At 44.2% G+C, this 20,738-nt stretch overlaps 2 protein-coding genes across 2 annotated transcripts; one reads left to right on the top strand and one right to left on the bottom strand.

Annotated features, from left to right (window-relative positions):
* Positions 1-6,824: 6,824 nt before the first annotated feature.
* H6S33_005018 (uncharacterized protein) lies at positions 6,825-7,943 on the top strand (the record flags this gene model as incomplete). The annotated part of the gene is made up of 3 exons (XM_044836359.1): positions 6,825-7,230; positions 7,294-7,412; positions 7,467-7,943. 3 exons carry the CDS (start codon positions 6,825-6,827, stop codon positions 7,941-7,943), a joined length of 1,002 nt encoding a protein of 333 aa, XP_044690231.1.
* A 4,785-nt stretch (positions 7,944-12,728) lies between these two features.
* Positions 12,729-15,109, bottom strand: H6S33_005017 (uncharacterized protein; the record flags this gene model as incomplete). The annotated part of the gene is made up of 3 exons (XM_044836358.1): positions 12,729-13,310; positions 13,370-14,007; positions 14,083-15,109. 3 exons carry the CDS (start codon positions 15,107-15,109, stop codon positions 12,729-12,731), a joined length of 2,247 nt encoding a protein of 748 aa, XP_044690230.1.
* Positions 15,110-20,738: the final 5,629 nt, after the last annotated feature.

Genomic DNA, 20,738 nt, shown 5'->3' with positions numbered 1-20,738 from the left:
TCCTTTCTAGGTTGCCCCCTTAAGCTTGAGTCTTCACCTAAGATTTTTTGCTATGATAGAGCTCGAGCTATTCGAATTCTCTCGCTCTCCTCTATGCATATGAGTAAATCCGCCATAGTTTTAACAAAGGATCAAATTGAACATCTATCTCAGATATTTATTTTAGTGGTTGACATTTATTATGTGACGGCGCCTGATATATCGGTCAAAGCAGGCTTTGCTTGGTTTCTTAATTTTGTGATTGATTCGGCCTACGTATGGTGCCTCAAAGGGATATCCGACATGCCAATTAAGGGCGAGGGAGGGCTAGCTAGTGCCGTTAATACTCCCGCGATTGCTAAGCGAAAGGTCGACTCGAAAGATCACTTGGGCGGCTACTCTCTCAATGACTAAAACTGTGCGATTTTGATACGTGCGTAGATGGGTCAGTGTTGTTGACAGCCGGTGCCCTATAGTACTGACATCTTTGATATAACTCGCGATCGTTCAGATCTCAATACCGCAATGCAGTGGTTCTGAGATTTAGGGGGTTACCCGCTTCAAAGGTCTACCTTGGGGCTTAGTCGGAGGTAACGCCGCTAGTGCACTATACTACAATTGCGTCAATCCGCTCTAGGGGTGGTTGTGATGGATGATTGTCTCGAAGACAACTATGTTGTTAAGATATAGTTGGCAAAATTGAAGTCAGCAGCGCTCATACTTCTGTCTAAAACTTCTAGTGGCCGGATATTACATTCCGGAATTCGGAAGCTGAGACCTTCAGCGTAAGCTTAAGGCCGGCCGGCATTGGGGGGAGTGGCCGGGGGAGGTAATACATGTCCTTTACCATCGCCAATATTTGTGCATACATACTTTAGCCGGTGGCAAAAACGACTCGAGTCAGTTTCATATTGATCACGAGATTTACATTCTAGTAAGAACAGGTCTGGAGAGTAACAACTTGTAGGGAATTCGATGAAAGAAAAGGGGATATCATGTAGCTTGGCAGGAGGGGAGAGCAGCGACGATGTCTCGGGGTGGCCGAACTCAATTTGTAGGGATTATCTTCCTATTATGTTACTACGAAAATAGACGCCTTCATGGGGATATGGTATACACGGGGATATGTTGCTTTCCTTGATTGCGAGAAGTAATCGGCAAAATTAAGAAAGCTAGTCAAGAGAGCAAAAGCCTTTACTTGATACAGAGAGTTGCATCTATATGCTTTGTTTGCTGATATCCTAGTTCATATATTCTGTCCTCATCTTTGATGTTATCAGTTGTTGCAGCATACGCCCATGAGCACCATACCCCAGTGAAGACGTCTAGTTGATTGCGTCGTTTTGAGCGTAATTCTCGCCAACGCAGGAACTGTGGACACTGTAGACGATCGAGTGATAGTGCATGACGAAATTTACCCGAATGATTGAGAGAAATATTTATAAAACTTAAAATCATGTTATTATTAGTTCTACAATCTTTTATGATATGTATCCTTAGATTTCTTACTTCAATATTATGCATTCTTCATTATATTGATGTATATTTAGTCATGTAATATCACTCGACACATTGGTACAAAGGTGAAGAGTGTCAAGCTAGATGATTTATTTTTCGACTGTGTGTCTGGTAGATCCCTTAGACTTAGAGCTACAAATGTTAGTGAACAGTCTCTGGTAGTAAATTTGGGGACGTTATACGTGCGCGATATGGATTTGGCGATCGCTGTGTAGTACTAGGCGTACTTGAATATATGTGGCCTATATATGGCTATTAATATATTATTTCAAGTGATATATAACGACCAATTGTCAGTATGAATTCATGAGTAGAGAATATATCATATTCGTTTACGGAGGGCACTTGTAACACTGAAAGTCTGTATATATACCTACAAGGCGAATATCGCTGTAAGTACTAGTACGTACGCAGGGACTGAAAAAAAACTGCTTCTCGAGACAAAAATATCGTTATACGCATCGATTGTAACCGGAATAGATACCGAATGGAAAAACTGCTTTTTGGTATTAGCTACAAGTTAAGATAGGTGTAGAGAAATTAGAATAATTGAGGTTTCTCATGGATCAACGGAAGTCTCATCATGCCTGACTAAATTCTGTCAAATATTGCGAACGTGTGAACTAGTCGACGAGGCGGATCGACACCGGTGCCGAATGCGCCGATCAGAGGAGAATTGACGTGACACTAGTACTTACGACTCTGGCGATGTTGTAATCCTGGCGCGCTTGGGGGCGGGGGTATTTTTGGAGAGCCATGATAGAAAAGATTTCCAAGGTGACTCGAGTTTGCGAAGGGTGATGGTGTGTTAAAGCTTAAATTTACATACGTACACGTTCATCATATGTAGATCCCCCACCGCAATCTCACTACATGACGTCTACAGTATAGTAATATGTGTATACTAATCGCAAACGAAAGGTATAGGTGTCATGTTTTCTAGCCGTTCAATTTACCAAGCTGGGGCATGCGCACCTTATGTTTTCTTCCTACAGCGTCCCGTTATACGTTACATTGTAACCCGAGCTGACAGATCTAGAGCACTTGCGCACGGTAGTTTTCTGTTAGCTGAAGATGTTTTGGTCGCTTGATCGCATCTAGATACATGTACATGTATCCTCGGCCGGCTTATATTGATTACATGAATTTGATCGAAGTTACGATAATTAAACCTCAAATGACTGCGCGTGCGTTCGATTACGTAGCACCCAGTAGATGGAAAAATAACCCATATATACGTCTCTACGTATACACTGGTACGAAACATACCATGGGAATACATCACTAAAGTCGTTCATAATGATGTCTATAAATCCGGTTTTAATGTGGCCTTTAATTTGTATCTAGTTCGGAATTACATTCATCCTTTATCGATGACCCTTCAAGTCCTACATGTTTAAAGAGGCATTATAAAGGTCTGCTCTATACTTTAATATAAGAAAATTGAGTTGATAAATCAAATTCACGGATCATGGAATATCACGCGATGCTACATAGATCGATAGATCCATGCACACAATTGCAATGACCTTTCCCCTTGTATTCTTCAACCATACCTGTCATCCTAACAATTGATATTATTACCACCAGTTGGTTTTGGGGGGGTTGCTCAAAATATGAGGAATATTCGACAGACTAAAATCTTTCAGAGAGCTTTTCTGCCATCCCAAAATCTGAAGTATACACTTCATGCGTGACTGTATTCAACTTCCAGATTCATAACAAATAATAGCATAAGTAAGCCTATACGTTCTGCGTACTCCCAACCACCCACAAACGTGTAGCTATATATATAAATTACCCCTACACTGTACTGCGCATGATGCATGGTCATGGTATCACTACCTTTTACTATGTTTCTAGAACTCCGAATCTGAAAACCTCACAGTCTTCGATCATGGTCAATCTTCTCATATCAGCAAGCCCTCTATATACACTACTAATGTATGTGAGCCTGAGGTAACTCTAGTAGTCGATGGAAAATGATTATATATCATAAATAATGTTTTTCACATGCATGAGACGAGACTTCCCGGCGCGAACTCGTCTCGAATAGCTCGTGACCGGATCATTTTTGTCTCGGGACCAGATTGAAAATCACCAAGATGTACACCAATTTCACTGTAATATAATGCTGATGGCACATATTCATAGTTAGTAGAAATTCTAGTTCATCATATCACCGAACTCGAGCTTCCACCCAACATGGATCTCTCTACTACGAGTGGAAATGCATCAGGAAATGCATCAAAGGTTGTGTGGGGAAGTCGTTGGGAAATACATCGGAACTGTATGGTAGAAATAATTAAATCGCGTGGTAGAAATTATTGATTATTTACATGTAATTCAGTGTCACTATGCACCGGGGGAAAAGGCACGGAAATTAGTTTTAAGTGCAATAGGACGACTTTACACCCAATTTATATCCATTAATTATCCCATTCCCTCAACCGAATTTTGACAAAAAAAACCGAAAAATATATCTAGATAAGGGTTGAACCTCTTACCTTAGGCTAACACAGGTAGGACTATATCAATTATACTAGCTGAATTGATGTAGATGACCGTTTTGGAACACCTATAGGGCCAGGAATATATGTGGTAATTTTTAAAAAAATATTAAAGGGATCGAAAAGGGAGGATAAGTCACAAAAAGGGATCTAGCGAAAACGGACAATAAATGCATCCAAAAGGGACAGTAAATGGATACAAAAGGGACATAAATGGGATCCGGGAGATCGACCTTTGGAAAAGGAACAGCCAATGGACAGTAAATAGACAGTAGATGGACGGTAGATGGACACAAAAAGGACATAAATTGGATCCCGGGGTCTATAGTGGGAAAGGACACAGGAAATGCCACAGTAAAAGGGATGTAAAAGGATAAAAGTACACATTTCCAACAGATGTACCCCTGTAAGCACATTTACTTATGCCTTTTCCCAAAATTTGTATGGAAAATGTGCTAATTGATGCATTTCCACTCGTAGTAGAGTCCGTGGAGGCGCCGCCTAGATAACCAGCACCAAATTTGCAGCCATCAATCATGCATCTACATATCATTAGTTTTTTTTTATCACTCAATTAGTCACCATTTGTATAGCAATATAGTATCAAGGAATAGGTAAAGATTTCGTTATGTAAAGCGTTTCATGTTCATGATCAGGGTTGGGTCACAACTGCTCACTCGATTTCTCAAGCCTGTTTTGGACGAGCGAGAACAATTATTTACATGTAATGACTTATTTTCGTATTGTCCCACACAAGTGTGTGCTTTTAAAGAAATTTATTATCAAAAATTATCTGGGCAAGATGCAGAAGTACTACAAAGCCTGTCTCCATGACCAAGGGGCCTCCCGAGTTTACCTCAAACTATTGAAGAGAAAAAGCGTAGAATATGCTAACAGGCGGATCTACGCGTAGAATAATCTAATCTGACATCATAGTAATGGCTTTTCTCTTTACCCGTACTACTACTATTGTACTCTTTCGAACAGGCGGAAGAAATTCAAATATATTAGTAGCATTGCTCATATGATCATTGAAAAGACCAGGGATTTCCAACCCTAACCCAGTTAAGTAGTGCAGGTTGGCAATGTTACCAAAGTAAGAGTTAAACGACCGCAGTTAAGAGATATATAAGTACATGTAATATAAAGGCCATCCAACCCATGCTCATAGTGATTACATGTACTTTATGGTTGCTTTGGCTACACGTAAGTATATGTATTCACTTTTTAAGCTAGCTTGCAAAATTTTGTGGGGGGTGAAGTCAACCCGCATCCAGAGTATTATAGCTACACTACATGTAATATATCGCTTGCCCAGCTGTGGTACGTCCTCTACATTGTTGCCTCACCTATCTACAGCGCTGTTGATTTGAACTTGTGTACCTTTATCAGCTCCTGATCCCCTCCATATACTACATGTATTTTGGTAGATTTATTTTCTTAGGTACTGTAACTAAGACGTCGCCCCTCTAAATCAATTGGCCCGTAAATCTACCGAATAAAAACAAAAATGGTTGGTTTTGATCATTCAAGCGCCGCCGTACGGACTCAGGAATTGAAAATAGGGCTAGGGTTATGCCCTCGGCCAATCACAATGCTCCATTTGCGAACAAAATAACTGTTACACTTAGCAGATTAGTATGTGGCAAACCGCACGGACTTAGGTCTTCGTATTTTTTCTATCATCGCTTTCCTCCTCCGCCCTAGGAGCTTCCTGTAATTCAATGGTCAATTGAGGTTTGATTGGTTGACTGTAGCTGCCGTACCTGTAGCTAGCTACATATGACAACGGGTATATTGAGTACATCAGAAGTGCAACAACGTATATTGAGTGGGGAGTTTAAAGTCTTCGATGTTTTTGAAAGTGGCAGATTTTTGTTAAAGGTTCAGCGATTGGTTCGGGTTGTTACATATAGTACATCTTAATCGTGGGCGTTTTGCATGCAAAGTACTTTTTAACTGTTTGTACATTTGACAGGCTAAATACATAGGACGGCGACGGCTACAAGTGCAAATTTAAAGACAACGTCTTTAATTCACATGAATCGTGAATTGTTTTCGACTCGCTAATTCAGATGGATTTAGGCTAGCTGTCATTCTGTGCTTTTGTGGTAAGTTCATACATGTATATGTGATGCGCGTGACCGACATCGTTGTTCAGGAGCCTCGTATCATATAGTGTTTCAAAGTTGTATCCTCATACAGTTCCAATATTTGTGTCGACCACGATCAACCCAATCTACTTAGAACAATCATTACCAGTCAATTTACCTGACCTTTTCCTCGTGGTCGGTCTGAAGTGTATGTACGTTGTCGTAGGTAAACTAAGGCCGCGTATACCATACATCTCCAATCCTATCGTCTCCCATCTTCCTGCGTCTCCTCTTTGGTCCCTTCGACTTTGCTTTTTATCTGTCGCTTCTAAATTCTGAGAGAGGATTTGCTCAGACTTTCATTCATTTTGATCGGGCACGTCATCCCAAAAGTCGATATCTTATCGTGAGACAGTCAACTCTACTCCTTACACCCCACGTTCTTTTCGTTTTAGCTAGTAAAGTGGTACTCCGATTCTATATATCGGTTACTTCTTTATTAGTACTGCATCTTAAGAACATCAACATCTCCCAATTTATCATCGTATATACGGGAAACCGTTTATCGACCAATTTTTCTTCCCACTAGCACACTTCCCTCTTTGTGCTCCATAATCGCTTTCTCACCTTTATCTTCTCCATATTTCTATCTGGTTCTCTGCAACGAAACCAAGCTGGCTTCATGATAGCATCCCGGACGACACCGCTGTCCGTTTCCACTGCAATGTTAAATTCAAACATCTCTTTCAACGTTGGTCAGAAGCGTGAGCGATATGCTGAACTCTCTGAAATTCCACAACCACCAGCACGACCTATCCTCGCGACACGGCATTCCTCTACTGTTTCAGCGACTTTAGGGAATAGAATTCAAAGACACCTCGACGCTGGAAAACCTTTATATATTGGTTTCGACCCTACAGATCCTCCGAGGAATAGTTCAAACATACAGAGGGCTTGTGAAGAAGGGGGAGTGGAAGGGCGGAAATGTGAAAAATCAATTAAAAAAGATGGAAAATGGGTGCGGTTTCTTACATTCGGGGCGCCATTGGATATTGCAGTCAAGTTTATTCTGACGTTTGGAATGATGATGGCTCTTGTGGCAGTTTTCTGGGCTACAAATCGGGTGATACGTATGATCTCCCTCCAACTCTAACATATTCTGGTGCGGGCAATCTATCTAATATTTAAAGCAGAGAATCGGCGACTAGACAAGGATTTTAACCTCGTACTTGTGGTTGGCCAGATTATTTGGGGTGTTTTCTTTGGAGCCTCGTGCATCTTTGGGATGGAATTGATGTGGGGTAAATGGAGGGTACGCTGCAAAAAATAAGTCCATAAGCTTACTTTTCACTGACCAAAAAAAAAGAGATCTCCTAGTGCAGCGCTTTTCTTCACAGTTTCATGGGTGCTTGTTTCTATCGTCCTCCTGATCACCAGTGCCGTTTGGATCTACTTCTACCTCACCTTCCGCGCTTCCCTGGTCGAAAGGTGTATGGAGAAAACAGTTCGAGTTACCGCAACTTGGGACAAAGATTCTCTGCGCCGCATGGCTCCCAAAGCGCAAATTGATGGTTGTCTCAGTAGAATTGGGCCTAAGGTTAGCTGGACATTGGCTTGGGGAATTCTGTATGCGTTTTCATCCTATTCCGGATTGATAGTGGTGATTTGGGGAAGGGATTACAGAAGACGATTACTCGAGATCAAGGAGTGCGAAGAAGCAAGAAAGCTTCCGAGAAATGGCGAGAACGATAAGGTAGGGTTATTGTTAGGCACGGCTCCGCTAGGAGGTTTATCGGGTTCTAGGGCATATCTGCCCAGGACAAATGATGTTGAGCCCAGGTAACTACAAGCTTTGGGCAGCTTTCCAAACGATTATTATGCATCATGCAGATAGTACGGTAGACAACATTAGGATTCCCGGACTAGCTCAATTGACCGCATAAATCCAAGGCAAATACGTAGGAAGTATTAGGCGGTAAGATAAAAATCATATTCTCAAGTAATTCATCTGTGTTTTCAGCAAGATAATACATGTATGTATGGGGTTGATGGTAAAGTTTTATGAATGTAATTTCGGAATTTCTTTTTTCTGGATTTAGAGAGTTGCTTTCTTTCTTTCTTTCTTTCTTTCTTTTGTTTCCGAGTGTTTGTTTCTCACTTTACTGGGGGTGGTTCTCAGTTTGTCTAGCGGTGGGTTGTACACATCACGTGTTAAATGACTGGATCCATGGATCAAGTTAATAATGTTTGAATTAGGTTTCAACAGTAGCCCGACCTGGAACTAAGAGATATTAGGAGATACCAAAACCTTCAACCTCACGTCTGGTTAACATTACTACGAAGCATGGTACGTTTTGGCACGGTTTCGGGTACCAGTCACATGAAACAAATAGGAATCAACTTGGATTAAATACCATATCGTTTCCGCCTAGTACACAGGGATAGATACAGGAAAACTCGAAGACTGAAATCTATGAATTCCTCTCTGATCTTGAAATCTGTAATCAGATGTTGAATATCAGGAAGTCGATCATAGGCATACGTCATCTTTCCAGTATAAGACACGATACCAACCAACACAATATAGGAACGCCCGAAGACACAGACCCACGACTGTTAGACTGACATGATATTTTCAGGTTTCCCGCGCTGGAGTGACCAGGAAAGAGTCCGCAGGGCGACTTTCTCATTCCACTCAATCATAAACGAGAGATAGCGATTTTGTCAGGCATTTTGGTGCTACGAGGGGGATCCAATCAACATTGTTGTTGCAAAACAGGGGTGCAGTTTTTCGAGTAGAGCACAACATCAGAGATCCCGGCCGAGCGAGGAGCATTAGGCTAATCGAGTGACAAGAAATTAGAAACGAGGCATAGGGGTGAAAGTGGCGCGGTAGTTCTGAAATACATAACAAAGGGAGCTTCATAGATCTGAGAAGGGACGATTGTATACACCAGATCCGTGCCGGTTGATTCCGAGAGATCCACTCCTTTCTTTTTTGAGCAGCATCTCCTATGCAAGTGACTATCCATCGATTGCTACAACAGCTGACCCTGCGGGGATATCACAAATGACCTAAGCAGTTATCCGAGGTTAATAGACTCGTAGGGAAGATCCAAATAACGAGATATAAGGGTGCCCACGTGCAGATTACTCCGACAGAACAGGAATAGGGAAGCGAAGGAAGCAAAAAAAGGAAAAATTGCTGGCTCAGCTTGGCACCCAAGAGACCGTAATTCCAGCCACAACCTTAATTCAACGTCAATTGAAGACCTAGCAGCACCTGTAGACCGATTGGTAGTCTTCGAGAAACCATATCATAACCCCGTAAGGGTTCATTCATCATGAAATAAAGTGCACAGTTCTCAGAGTACAAAGTCGTATATCCGTCTGTCTTCCACATTTCTAGTTCAAATTCAGTTATCAGTCAAAAGCGTAAGTATATTATCTTAGAGTCCGACTAGCTTGATCGCCAGAGATTCTGTAAAAGCTCCACAAATCCCTGACTGTAACTATTGACTTGTTTTGGTTCATTGGTGGTTGAAATTTTGAGCGTGGGGTTATTAGAATCTCTTCAGATTCACAAACAGAGAGGGGTATGAAAACACATTCCAATCACCCGGTAAGCGAACCAGAATCTCGAAAAACAACGAACCGATGTCCAATTCTGCAAGAACTGCTTTATTTCATTGTGTGAAGATGTCCACTTAATGAGTATTGGCCTGCTGCCTAAGGTCAGTTGTTTGTTTTCCCTATTCCTGCACTGTTGACATAGCCCCGGGCGCCTCGGCATCATGAAATATCACTCGACATAATTTGCCCTTCTGGCGATAAGAATTGGGGGCCTCCACGATCGCAAATAACTAAGATCATTTGCTTTTATAGACCTGTATTTGCATATTGACCTGTGTGTAGAAGAAGTATTTTGGTCGCACTTCTTAACGCTTCCGGATGCGGTCCAGAGCATCATGCACGGTTTAGTCCTGTGTCTCAACTCTGCGACAGGTTGTTTAGTTATTCTTCTGCGGTGAATAATAAAATAGTGCTAGGACAGTTTTAAGTATTAGCTTAATAACTTTTCGGAATACGGTTAGACGTACTGCGTATGATTTGTACTCTACCGCACTCTCTTAATACTAATCCACCTCAACCAATCCATCAACCGGGCTAGCCGCTAGACTAGGGCTACTAAAGTACTCAAATTAAAAGTGACGCGCAGCTTTCTCGTGAGAGGAAAGGAATATGGATGGTATCGTGTTGGTAAATGAATTTATTGATGTCGAGGTGATCACGGCTTTGATTTGGAGGCCTAAACTGGAGTACTGGGGGTTGATCAGTTCGGTTCTCGTATAAAGTTCGTGTTGTAAAGACGTGCGTTGGTTACGGCAAAGATACTTTGGGACAATAGAGCGCCGAAAGTTAATCTTTACGATAGTCGAATGGACTGTTGTGACAAAGGGGTTGTTGTGGGCCTGAAGACGCATCTGGAAAGTCGTTCCACAAACAACCAGATCTTGAAGATCACGGCGAGTAGAATGAGGAGAAGGCCCCTATTGAACTATCGTTAGAACTCATCTCCAGCAATCACGTCTTTCCTACTACTTCGGTTGCTCCTTCGTTTTGTGAAAGTATTTTGTCTGTCACGTCAGTGAAAGGAAACAACAGGGTGCTGAAGAGTTCCCCAACCTTTTACTTCTAGAGCTCTCGCGTCGATAGCTGTCCAGATCATAGGCATCTTTGTTGAACCATATGAATCCACCCGACCCAGTGCCCCCGCCTCCTTCCCGCTTCGAGTCTCAACGAACACGCTTGATTGAAGGCTTCAGAATCATCAGCAATCATTAGGTCTTCTCGTAGTAGATGAATTAGCAGTAGTAATAGTGACAGCCACTGTAGTGTTAGTGTCAGTAACAGTTTTAGCATCAGCAGAAGTAGTAGTAGCAGCAGCAGCAGCAGTAGTAGTCGAAAAATTGGTTCTTGGTCATTCCCAGAGAGGAAGAGTTAAAGAGCCGAGAGACGTTTCTGATTGACCACCTCACACTAAACCTCAGAAATAACATTGGTATAAAGTAAAGGAAGCAGCTTAGGAACCTCGAGAAAAGAAGAAGGGAAGCGTGGCTAGGTAGGTAGACTAGTGTGATCGTAGCATTCTTAGGATAAGACAGATGGCCGCCAGTACGTCAACACAAGAACTTCGACACGACGACGACAACAACGATGCAAACCTCTAGCAAAACAACTCACGCTGGGGCTTGAAATGTGAGATATGGGGAAAGAACGGAAAACGGAAGAGGGTCAGCCACGCGGCGCACGGAAGTATATTCCGCACCGGGACCCTGTATCGGTGGCGGTGGCCACAACCCTCCAGGGGTCTAGTGAGGAAGAGAAGGAAAGCCCACACTCCATTCCTAAGAAGGATAAAGGATGGTAAGAATATCTCAGATCAGTCATATGGGATGTCCCGTCCATCCAGTCTCGAGGAGGGGGAAAAGGAAGTATCGAGTGGACGGCGGCGAGCAGCGGAAACCATTGAGGTCCCCCAATTGTTGCTTATAACCGTTACCGGACATAGAACCAAATCAAACCTCAGATTTTAGACATGGGGGAGATAAAAATTGAGATAGAGCATCGATTAGTGGCTATTATCACCAATCGATCATCCTCATCAGACCAGATGAACCACCAATACATACAACATGCAGTTGACCCATGCTCAACTCGCGGTAGTTGAAGAAAAGACGATGCCTCCATATCCACGAAATCGTACCGCCCACCTATCAGTCTTCCAGGCCTCCGAAGCCTCCCGTAAGTGAACTTCTATCGATCTACCTGCTGTACCAGCCAGGGCTACCCAAGTAGGCCGCTGTTACACAAGTTACTTCGGAGGAGCTAGTAAGCCAGTAAACCCATACATACACATACATGTACGCACACACATTATGATGGATTGAAATTTGAACACCACACTCGAAGGATTCTTCACAAAGGCTGCATCAAACCGAAACTTTAGAAGTTCTAACCCCAGCACAAGGGGTGACAATAACTGTGACAATACTAAAATTAATTGGCCCGTAGATATCACGAGCTAAGGAATACACAATGAACACCACTGGGCCCACCGCCGCATCCACTCAATTGAAGACGTACAAGATATTAAGCGTATCTTTTCCAAATGAAAGAAATACTCATAATCGGCCAAATGAAGGTAGGATCCCTAGAAGAGAGTCTGGAAGAATCCAAAAACCTAACATAAACAAACGAGATATCAGAATAGCATGCCATAGCTAAAGCAAACGAAAAACCAAAAAAAAGATCCCATCCGTCCCCTATCCCTTCCAACCAAAGAAAACCCCGCTGCAGATGCTTGAATTCCATTTTTAAATCACTTCATAATTCGTTCAACTCGTTCACGCACGCTTAACACCCACTAAAATCCAACCCTGGACGTCAGTCACATAAAGAAAGTGCACTACCACCGTACATGTCTCTAAAACGACAGATAACCAAAAATAATGGAGGTGCAAGGAAATAAAAGAATGACTGGAAAGTTCGATATCCTTGCCCACACCTAATAAACCACTACCAACTTTTATCCGCAAACCCAAACCGGTATCAATAGCGTACGCTTTCAATGTGAAACAGCGTTTCCTCTGTTAGGTGTATGCTGAGGTAACATCAACCCAACATGGCCTCCGGCCATAACCGGCGGTATTGCCCCACCATTATTTCGATGGAACATTTGTATTAATCGCTTTCCAACCGTTTCCTCCAATTCTGTCCCATCTCGCGCTATTTTAACTTCCCGATTTGCGTTCCACAAATTCCGCAGCCCTCTTGTGCGATAGAAAGGCACTCTAGAAGTCGACATCCACTCCACTTTGAATGGTTTACCCCAGGATTTGGAGACGACAGTTGACTTTTCTCCACTTTCATCGCTCTCCTTTGTGTTATCGGGGGCCTCTTCGTCGCTTAATGCTTCCCAGAATATGGTTCCCCGAGCCGAATCATCAATGATGCGTCCCTGGGGCGCGTTGTCTGTGGATGGGGTGTAGATCGCTTTTGGAAGATCTGGATCGTCAATCTGCTGGGTTGATGGCGTCCATTCTATGACGTTGGACGGATCATCCAGGATTGGAGAAGTCATCCTAGCATAACCGTAATATTCTCCTGATTTATTCGCAGAGAATATCAGATAAACGTTGTCCGCAGTCTGTTTGAGGCAAAAGTTAGTACTACATGACGTAAATGTTCTAGGACATTGCCACAAACCTCAAATGCGTGATTTAGCGCAGTTTCGTTGTGGTTTTGCGTCGCCCAGATGCCATTTCTGACACTCAAGTCCAGATCTTCTACAGTCAAACTCTTGACGATGAAAATCCTGTCCCTTCCTGTCTCCCTTGAAGGAGCTCTCGCCCCTCCTGGGCCGATGGGGGGGCTCTTGATCTCTACAGGCGCCTCTTCCTCTTCCCCGTCTTTATTTCCCTCATCCCCGCTAGTACTTGTTGGCGCCGATTGATCTGCGGGCGGATCCGGTGATGGCGTTGCTGCTCCAACGGTAGACGCAGCTGAGCTTCTTCGCAATCGGCAAACTAGACGTGTATTCTGGAATCTTGAATCGTGGAAACGGTCCATTGCCCGGGCACAAGAAAGCTCTGTTCTATAGTTGACAAAGGCGCAATTACTCTTCGAGATCAAAAATACACTCTCAATATCATCTTTTGCTTCTCGCGAGAAGTATTCTTTCAAGTCCATTACCCGCGTCCCTGCAGGCAGATTTCCCACCCACAATGCGTGCCCCGACTGCTTTGGCTTCCTAGGCGGCCCACGGGGCATCCCAGGATGAAGGGAGCTTGGAGATGCAATGTCAAAGGTGTTCGGAGTGGTCACATTTGTTGTCGCTCCTGAAGCTGTTCCTGAGCTATTAGACTGGGGAAGCTCAAGATACATTGGAATAGATGCAGCTAGGTAAGGGTGATTCTGACCAGAAGGGCCTCGTGAAGGCTGCGCATAGTTTCTGAAGCTATACCCATCCACATTCCTATCCCAGTGGGGAACCCCATTATACCCGACAAATGCAACTGCATCAGTCTCAGAACCTCGTCGTTTTGGCGGAGACCCTCGAGCTGGAACACTGTGTCGCCGTCCATAAGATGCTGTCGGTGTGTGCTGCTGCTGATTCTGCTGCGATGATATTTGGGGTATATGCTGGCCTGGTACCTGAGGGCTTGCAAAAACCTGGGGAATATAATAGTAGCTAGTTTGAGGCTGCCCAAACCACGGCGGCGCCCCAAAATGCGATTGAGTTGGGCCAGCGGATTGAGGATATTGGGGAGGATATCCGGCAGTATAAAATGTCCCCTGCTGTTGTTGACTTTGGGGATCTTGCTGACCTTGAGGTGCTGAGGTATGGATGTAGTGTTGTTGCGGATAGTGATCGAAATAAGGTGGTGAAAAAGCAGGTACATGATAGTACTGACCACCACCTGAAACGGCGGCACCAGCACCACTCTGGAATTGTGGGACTGGTTGTGGTAGCTGGTAAGTGACCGTGGCCGGACTGGGGCCAGTTTGGAAACGCTGTTGCTGATTATGAGGTGCTTGCGGGGGAGCCTGAGCTCCTTGCGGTTGCTGTTGTTGCTGTTGTGGGGAGTAGACGGGCAAAGCACGTTGCATATTTGCCATATTGAAGACCGTCTGGGGAGCACCATGGCCTATGGATGCTGCCCGTTGTTGAACATAGGGAGTTAGGATATAACTCTGTTGAGTATATCGAGGTTGCTGTGCAGCATGCTGCGATTGCTGGACTGTTGGGGCAGCCATGGCGCTGCTATTTGCGGAAGAAGTCTGGGAAGAAGATGGATAACGGCCTGTGGTAGAAGATGCGGGTGTAACAGTAGCAGAAGATTGTTGGTCGGGAGCCAAGTGTTCCTCTTGTGGCGCCGCTTGATATGGGGTGGAGGAGACTATCAGATTGCGCGTGGGTTCACTAGACAATTGCGCATCGCCCATTGGTATTTGATAAATTCGAAACCTGTATTATGGAGAAAACGAAACACCGGTTAGGGCTTGATCACATTGTAAATTTCATTTTACCTCATCATATACGATAATAGTAGTAGTAGTAGTAGTGGCGGGTTTGTTGTTGTTACTCAATGCAGTGTTCAATGGTGGTAGCTTACCTACAGAAGGAAAAAAAGAACGAGAACTAGAATTAATGTATTATAACAGAAAAGAGTGGTCTTTTGGCGATCAAAAAGAAATAAAAAGGTGTACTGGGGAATGAAAGGGGATCAGAGGCAGGAGGGGTAATAAGAATAAGTCCGGCGGCTGGTACCGAGCTTATATATCACACCGGTACGCGGTGTGTATATGTAGTGTGGACTAGGCTAGATTATAATATTAGGTTGGGTGGGTGGGTGGGATCTGGTGATGGCGTGTGTGTGCAAGGTGCAGTAGGTAGCAATTGATCGTGGGAATTCTTCTCTTGTGTGCAAGTTAAATCTCTATCTCTGTCTCTCTTCTTTACCTCCGAGACAATCGTGGTGGCTTCTTTTCAGGCGGGATTGCCTCAAACGTGGTGAACTGACGGGTCGGAATAGAGGGCAGAGAGAGTCAGAAACAGAGGATTATGTCTTATGTCTCAACCACTGAGTGTCAACATAATAACAAAACTGTCTTACGTTTTTTTCAGGGGGGTGTGGTTGAAAGGGCGGGAATTGGATGAGAGTAGAGCAGTAGCACTGAATAAATTGACTCGCCAATCCCCTCTCCTTCTTCCTTTCAAAGCTCGAGAAGAAAGAATGGGAGGGTGATGGGGGCAGATGATTTATTGATCTTCAAGGATGGGGCAGGTCGAAGGGGACACAGGGCAGTTCTACAGAGATGTGGAAATAAGATATTAGGGGAAGAGGGGAGGGGGGAGATTTACCGGCGATCCACTGGTAACGGGAGTAGAAAGGTTTCTTTTCCTTCGGGTGTCTAGGATCGATGTATTGTTCCGTATTCTTCACTTCAAACTATCGAAACGGAGCCCCTCTCCACACTGAGATGTCACAGGGCGAAACGGGTTAGACAACTAGTGAATGACAATTCAAGGGTGGCGAATCTAATCTCCGACTGAACCCCAAGCAAAAAGTGTAGATGTGAATGTGGGATGTGGGATGTGGGATGTAGACGGGGGATGGTTGAATGGTTAGGAGGAATTGGTCCCGGGTATTCTCAGAACGGGGCTCCCTCTATCGGAATTTTACAAGTAGATAGCCAGGATTGAAGAAGGAGAAAATAAAAAAAGGATTGTGCTATGGAGAGTAGAGCTGCTATGCGTGTGCGGAATAGGAAATGTTGGTGCACAGTGGGTAAGTAAGAAAGTACGTAAGGTGAAGCTACAGGAACAGCAGCAGTATAGCAAGCCAAGGTAGATGTGCAAATGTAGAAGGAAATGAATCAATGGAAGAAGAAGCTCGAGGATGTCGAGTTTCCCGTGGCTGAGACTGATTGGTTGGTTGATTATTGATTGAGATTCTTCTCTATGCCAAGAGGTATTCTAGCTAGTACTTCATGTGGGAACCCACCTGAGTGATGAGCGAGGTAAAGGCGGTGGGATTTCGTAAAATAGTTTTCTTCTGGACCCAGAAATTGGTATTATTTCAACAAGAGAGAGATGCACCTGTAAGAACTGAGCCCAATAGTCGCACGGACTTTCTGCGAACAAGGACGACGTGCAGGAGGCAGGTAGGAGGGGGAATTATTTCTGTATGTAATGTTGGTGTGCGTGTGAATGTGAGTGAGAATGTGAATGAGTGAATGATGAGTGCGTGGGTGCAAGTGCGTGAGTGTGAGTATGAGTGTATGTGATCTGTCTATGCTATGTTAGACGTCTATGAATCAGTATCTTATGGTGACAGCTTGACAAAATCCCCGTTGCACCAATTCCGGGATATATTCAACTCAGAGAGAGAAGGGGAGTCCCGAATATAAAAATTGTGGCGAGTGTGCACAACGCTAAAACCTACCTCGATATAACGTGAGCGTCAACGGGCAGGGGAGAAGAAAGTGGCATGGAGGGATCGATGGATGTGGATGGTGGAGGGATGGATGGATGCGGTTTGTAGCACCCCTCTCTCGGTTTTTGATTAGTGTCCTAGAATTTATTGACCGCACTGCCTACTACTAATGCTACACATGTCTGTATGGCCAAGTACATGTACTACATGTACTGGTCTAAACGTTCCACACTTCTAATGAGAACTCTGGAATTTTGAACGAAAGATAAACTACATGTACATGTAGTCACCATAGCAAAACTCTAATGAATCTATATTTGCCCAAAAAGGAAGCCCTTCCCCTTCTATTAGAAATCATACATAGCTCATGACTGACGACGTTCCCTGGTTACAACTGAGTGCCTGTTCCTGAGGCTGGCTGAACTGTGGTGGCGTTCGGCATGTGTTGCCATTGCCAGGTTAGGGCTAGAATGAGGCTTACCTTTGTGCCGCAGATTCAACCAACCCATGAATCGAAGCATCGCTAGCCCCGGTCGGTCGATTGAGATACACGAGAAATCCTTAAAAAGTAGTAGAGAAAGGGCCGATCCGATTCCTAGAGCTCAGGCTTCTTTAGTCTGCCTGTGGGCGAGTTTGTATCGGGTCATTATCTAGGCCTCCTACCCCCCCCCCCCTTTTTCCTCTAGTACCTACTGTGAAATATTTCATTGCCGTAGCTCTGGTTCTACCAGTACTCCAGAGCAAAGACTTTTCTTATATTATTACATATATCCCCCAGCTGCAGGTAGCGAAAAAAAAAAAAAAAAAAAAAATTAGGCGAGTGAATGTTTTGGGTACCTGGTTCAAAAAAGAAAAACAGGCACCCCTTCACCTTGACGAAGGAGGTAAAAGAAAACCAGAGGCGAAATCAAACATCAGATGGACAAAGCCGAAAATGGAAGTTTTGCAGAAAGAAGAAGGCTAGCCGAGAATGGCCGGAGATGTTTGCCGTTCATTGGGACGGAGCCAAAACCAAAATATGTCAATAAACAAATAGAAACGATTGACACTGAAGATCCAAGCCCAATCGTGTTGATGATCCGGCATATGTACCGTTCGCACCTACCAACCCGAAATTAGAGCAATTAGATGTTCTAGAATTTGTTTCGAAACATCGAAGCTCGTGAAGACTGTTGTCCCGCTACATGATTTACAATGCTCGAAGCCAGGAAAAACAAACGAGTCACTCAACCTGGTAGGAATTGTTCCGCTGTATCCTTTTCACAGCAAGTTCTTGTCCCTTATGAACGGATCGGAATAATATTAGTGAGGTCGAGCGGCCAGTATCGGGCATCGAGCGATAGGGTCCTAGAGTACTCTATCCGCACGAGGAGAGGTTCACTCTGATTCGCCATGCATTGAACCTAGAGTACCTACAAGAGGGCTAAAAAAGTCGGATAAGAAAAGAGGAAGCTACATACCTTGCTTCGTAAGACACTTTGGCATAAGTTTCAGTACTGAAATGATTCCTCCTCACATTTTGCACGTCGCACATCGCGGGCCATACCAGTTATCACAACACCAGGTTTCATCAGTGGCGCTCTCAAGGCACGTTATGGGTGTCACACCGCCCTAGATGACAGATGTGGCACACTCCCGCTGGATCTCAAGGGAATCAAAACCGTGTTGCAAGATCTAAGGAAAGTTCCGCTGCGAGAGAAGTAGCCTAGTTGGGGTGAATTCTCCATGGTCGTTCAACTCGGTGAAACTGCTCAACCGTCCAATCATGAGATTCGAACGCTGATTAAAATCTATAAATTTCACTTGTCGTGCGGTAAATAACTTTGTGAATCGGCTGTCTGCAGGCTTGACGTTGGGGATTCGCCCGGTTCAAAGATCCGTGTATGGTGTGGGGCATATCCCGTTGCTTCAACCTTGCTTCCGAAGCATTGCATTTACGCTACGCTCCTTGTAGCATGTCAACAAGGATGACCTCCCGGAACATGGTCACTGGTCAAGAGATGGTCAAACACCACCCTTGGAAGTCAAGCTTAGGACTTCTATGAGCCATGGCAATCTTGGAGAATTCCCATGTGAGGAGCTTGATGGGATTCCAAGGCGTACTCCAAATAGGGCATCCTTGTTCCTTTACAAGTGACCGTCACTCCTCTGGAAACTGAGGCCATCTTTATGATAATCAAGTAGAATGCCCTGCCCCGTTGATTCACATGTTTTTCAGACTCAATAGAGCAGGCATGAACTCTAGTGTAGTCACAACATGTGCGTATGATCCTGAACGTTTCCGAGGAGGAGCTGCCATGATGTGACGAAGAATTTGGGTTGCAGGATAGACATGGATCTGGATATATCAAGCTCTAAAACACTAAAACAGCAAGTAGAGGAGCTTTGAAATAGTTACCTAAATCCAATCTAGTAGCAACGGATGGTTGTTCCCACAACCACAAGACAAGAGTGGAGATTTTCGACAAAAGCAATCTCCCCCCAATTGCAAGTGCTCCAGGAACGAATGTGTAAGAGAACCGCGTCTGGCGTTTCGGTGTCACTGTGTAACTCGCGCTGCCGATTGCCCTTTACCTTATCAATGCGGGCAGCTCAAATGTGAAGCACGTTCGGGATTGGCACTACCTCATAATCCTTTTGATCGGATCGATTTAATTTGTGGTTGATTGACCGGAATACCGGGAGTTCCACGATAAACCCGGTTTCTAGACGAGTTCCGACGGAGGCTCTGCTTACTACGGGGTGTCAGAAATTGGACCTCGGACTGGTTGCGGGGTTAATAACGACATTCCTCAGCGAGTACCGAAGATGGTTGTTGACAATCTTGCACAGCCTTGTTTTATCAGATAACAGGAAAGATCGACCGGGATGTCCCGCAGCTGAGCCACCACATCTGATGATGGCGAGATGCAGCTAGGTTTAAAAGCAGGAACATGAAAAGATACAATGTCCTTTACACCCACCAGAGCCAACGCCACTGTCTTGGTAGAGCAGAGCTCATGCTGTATTTTCTGTAATCGGTTTGAATCCCCAAAGGATAGACGGCGTTGCGTGGAATTAGTTGTGAAAGCTGACATTGAGACAGCTCCGAGCGAATGATTCCCCGAAGTCTTCGTAGAGTAGACGATCATATATAAATAACGGACACGGCGTTGACTTCCGTAGAAGGCCTCTCACATGGCCCTCTCGGTATGAAGAATAACACCGTGTTCGTGACATCAATTGGCGCTTGTACTTGCTGGAAAATTAAGTGTAGTCCGGAGAACCCTCACAAAACCCTCCTAATGATGTGAGTGAGCTGATATGAGTATTGGTCTCTAAAGCTATCTCGCTTTTCTTGAAGGTGTGATTTCCTGGGTTTGATTTCGGCAGGTACATGTTCAAGATTCGTGGATGTTACGGGGAATACTCGGGGCCGAGACATCCACTTGGTTCGCTACGAATGATCGCCGGCAGCGCACCCATCCCAAAGTAATATTGACTATTCTTATTCCAAGTTTTTGTTTTTCTGACAACGTCTCCATGGCATTTGGCATTTATCGTAGATCTTCGCTGCAGTCAGATATATCTTAAATGCGAGAACAGGGAATGAGATCTCAGAATAGAGCGTATTTGCCAACCGTCAATTTCAACTA

The sequence above is a fragment of the Morchella sextelata genome (genome assembly GCF_020137385.1).
Source record: "Morchella sextelata strain SCLS chromosome Unknown scls_19, whole genome shotgun sequence".
NCBI lineage: Eukaryota > Fungi > Ascomycota > Pezizomycetes > Pezizales > Morchellaceae > Morchella > Morchella sextelata.
Note: the sequence above shows the minus strand (reverse complement) of the source record. Positions and strands in the feature narration are given on the sequence as shown.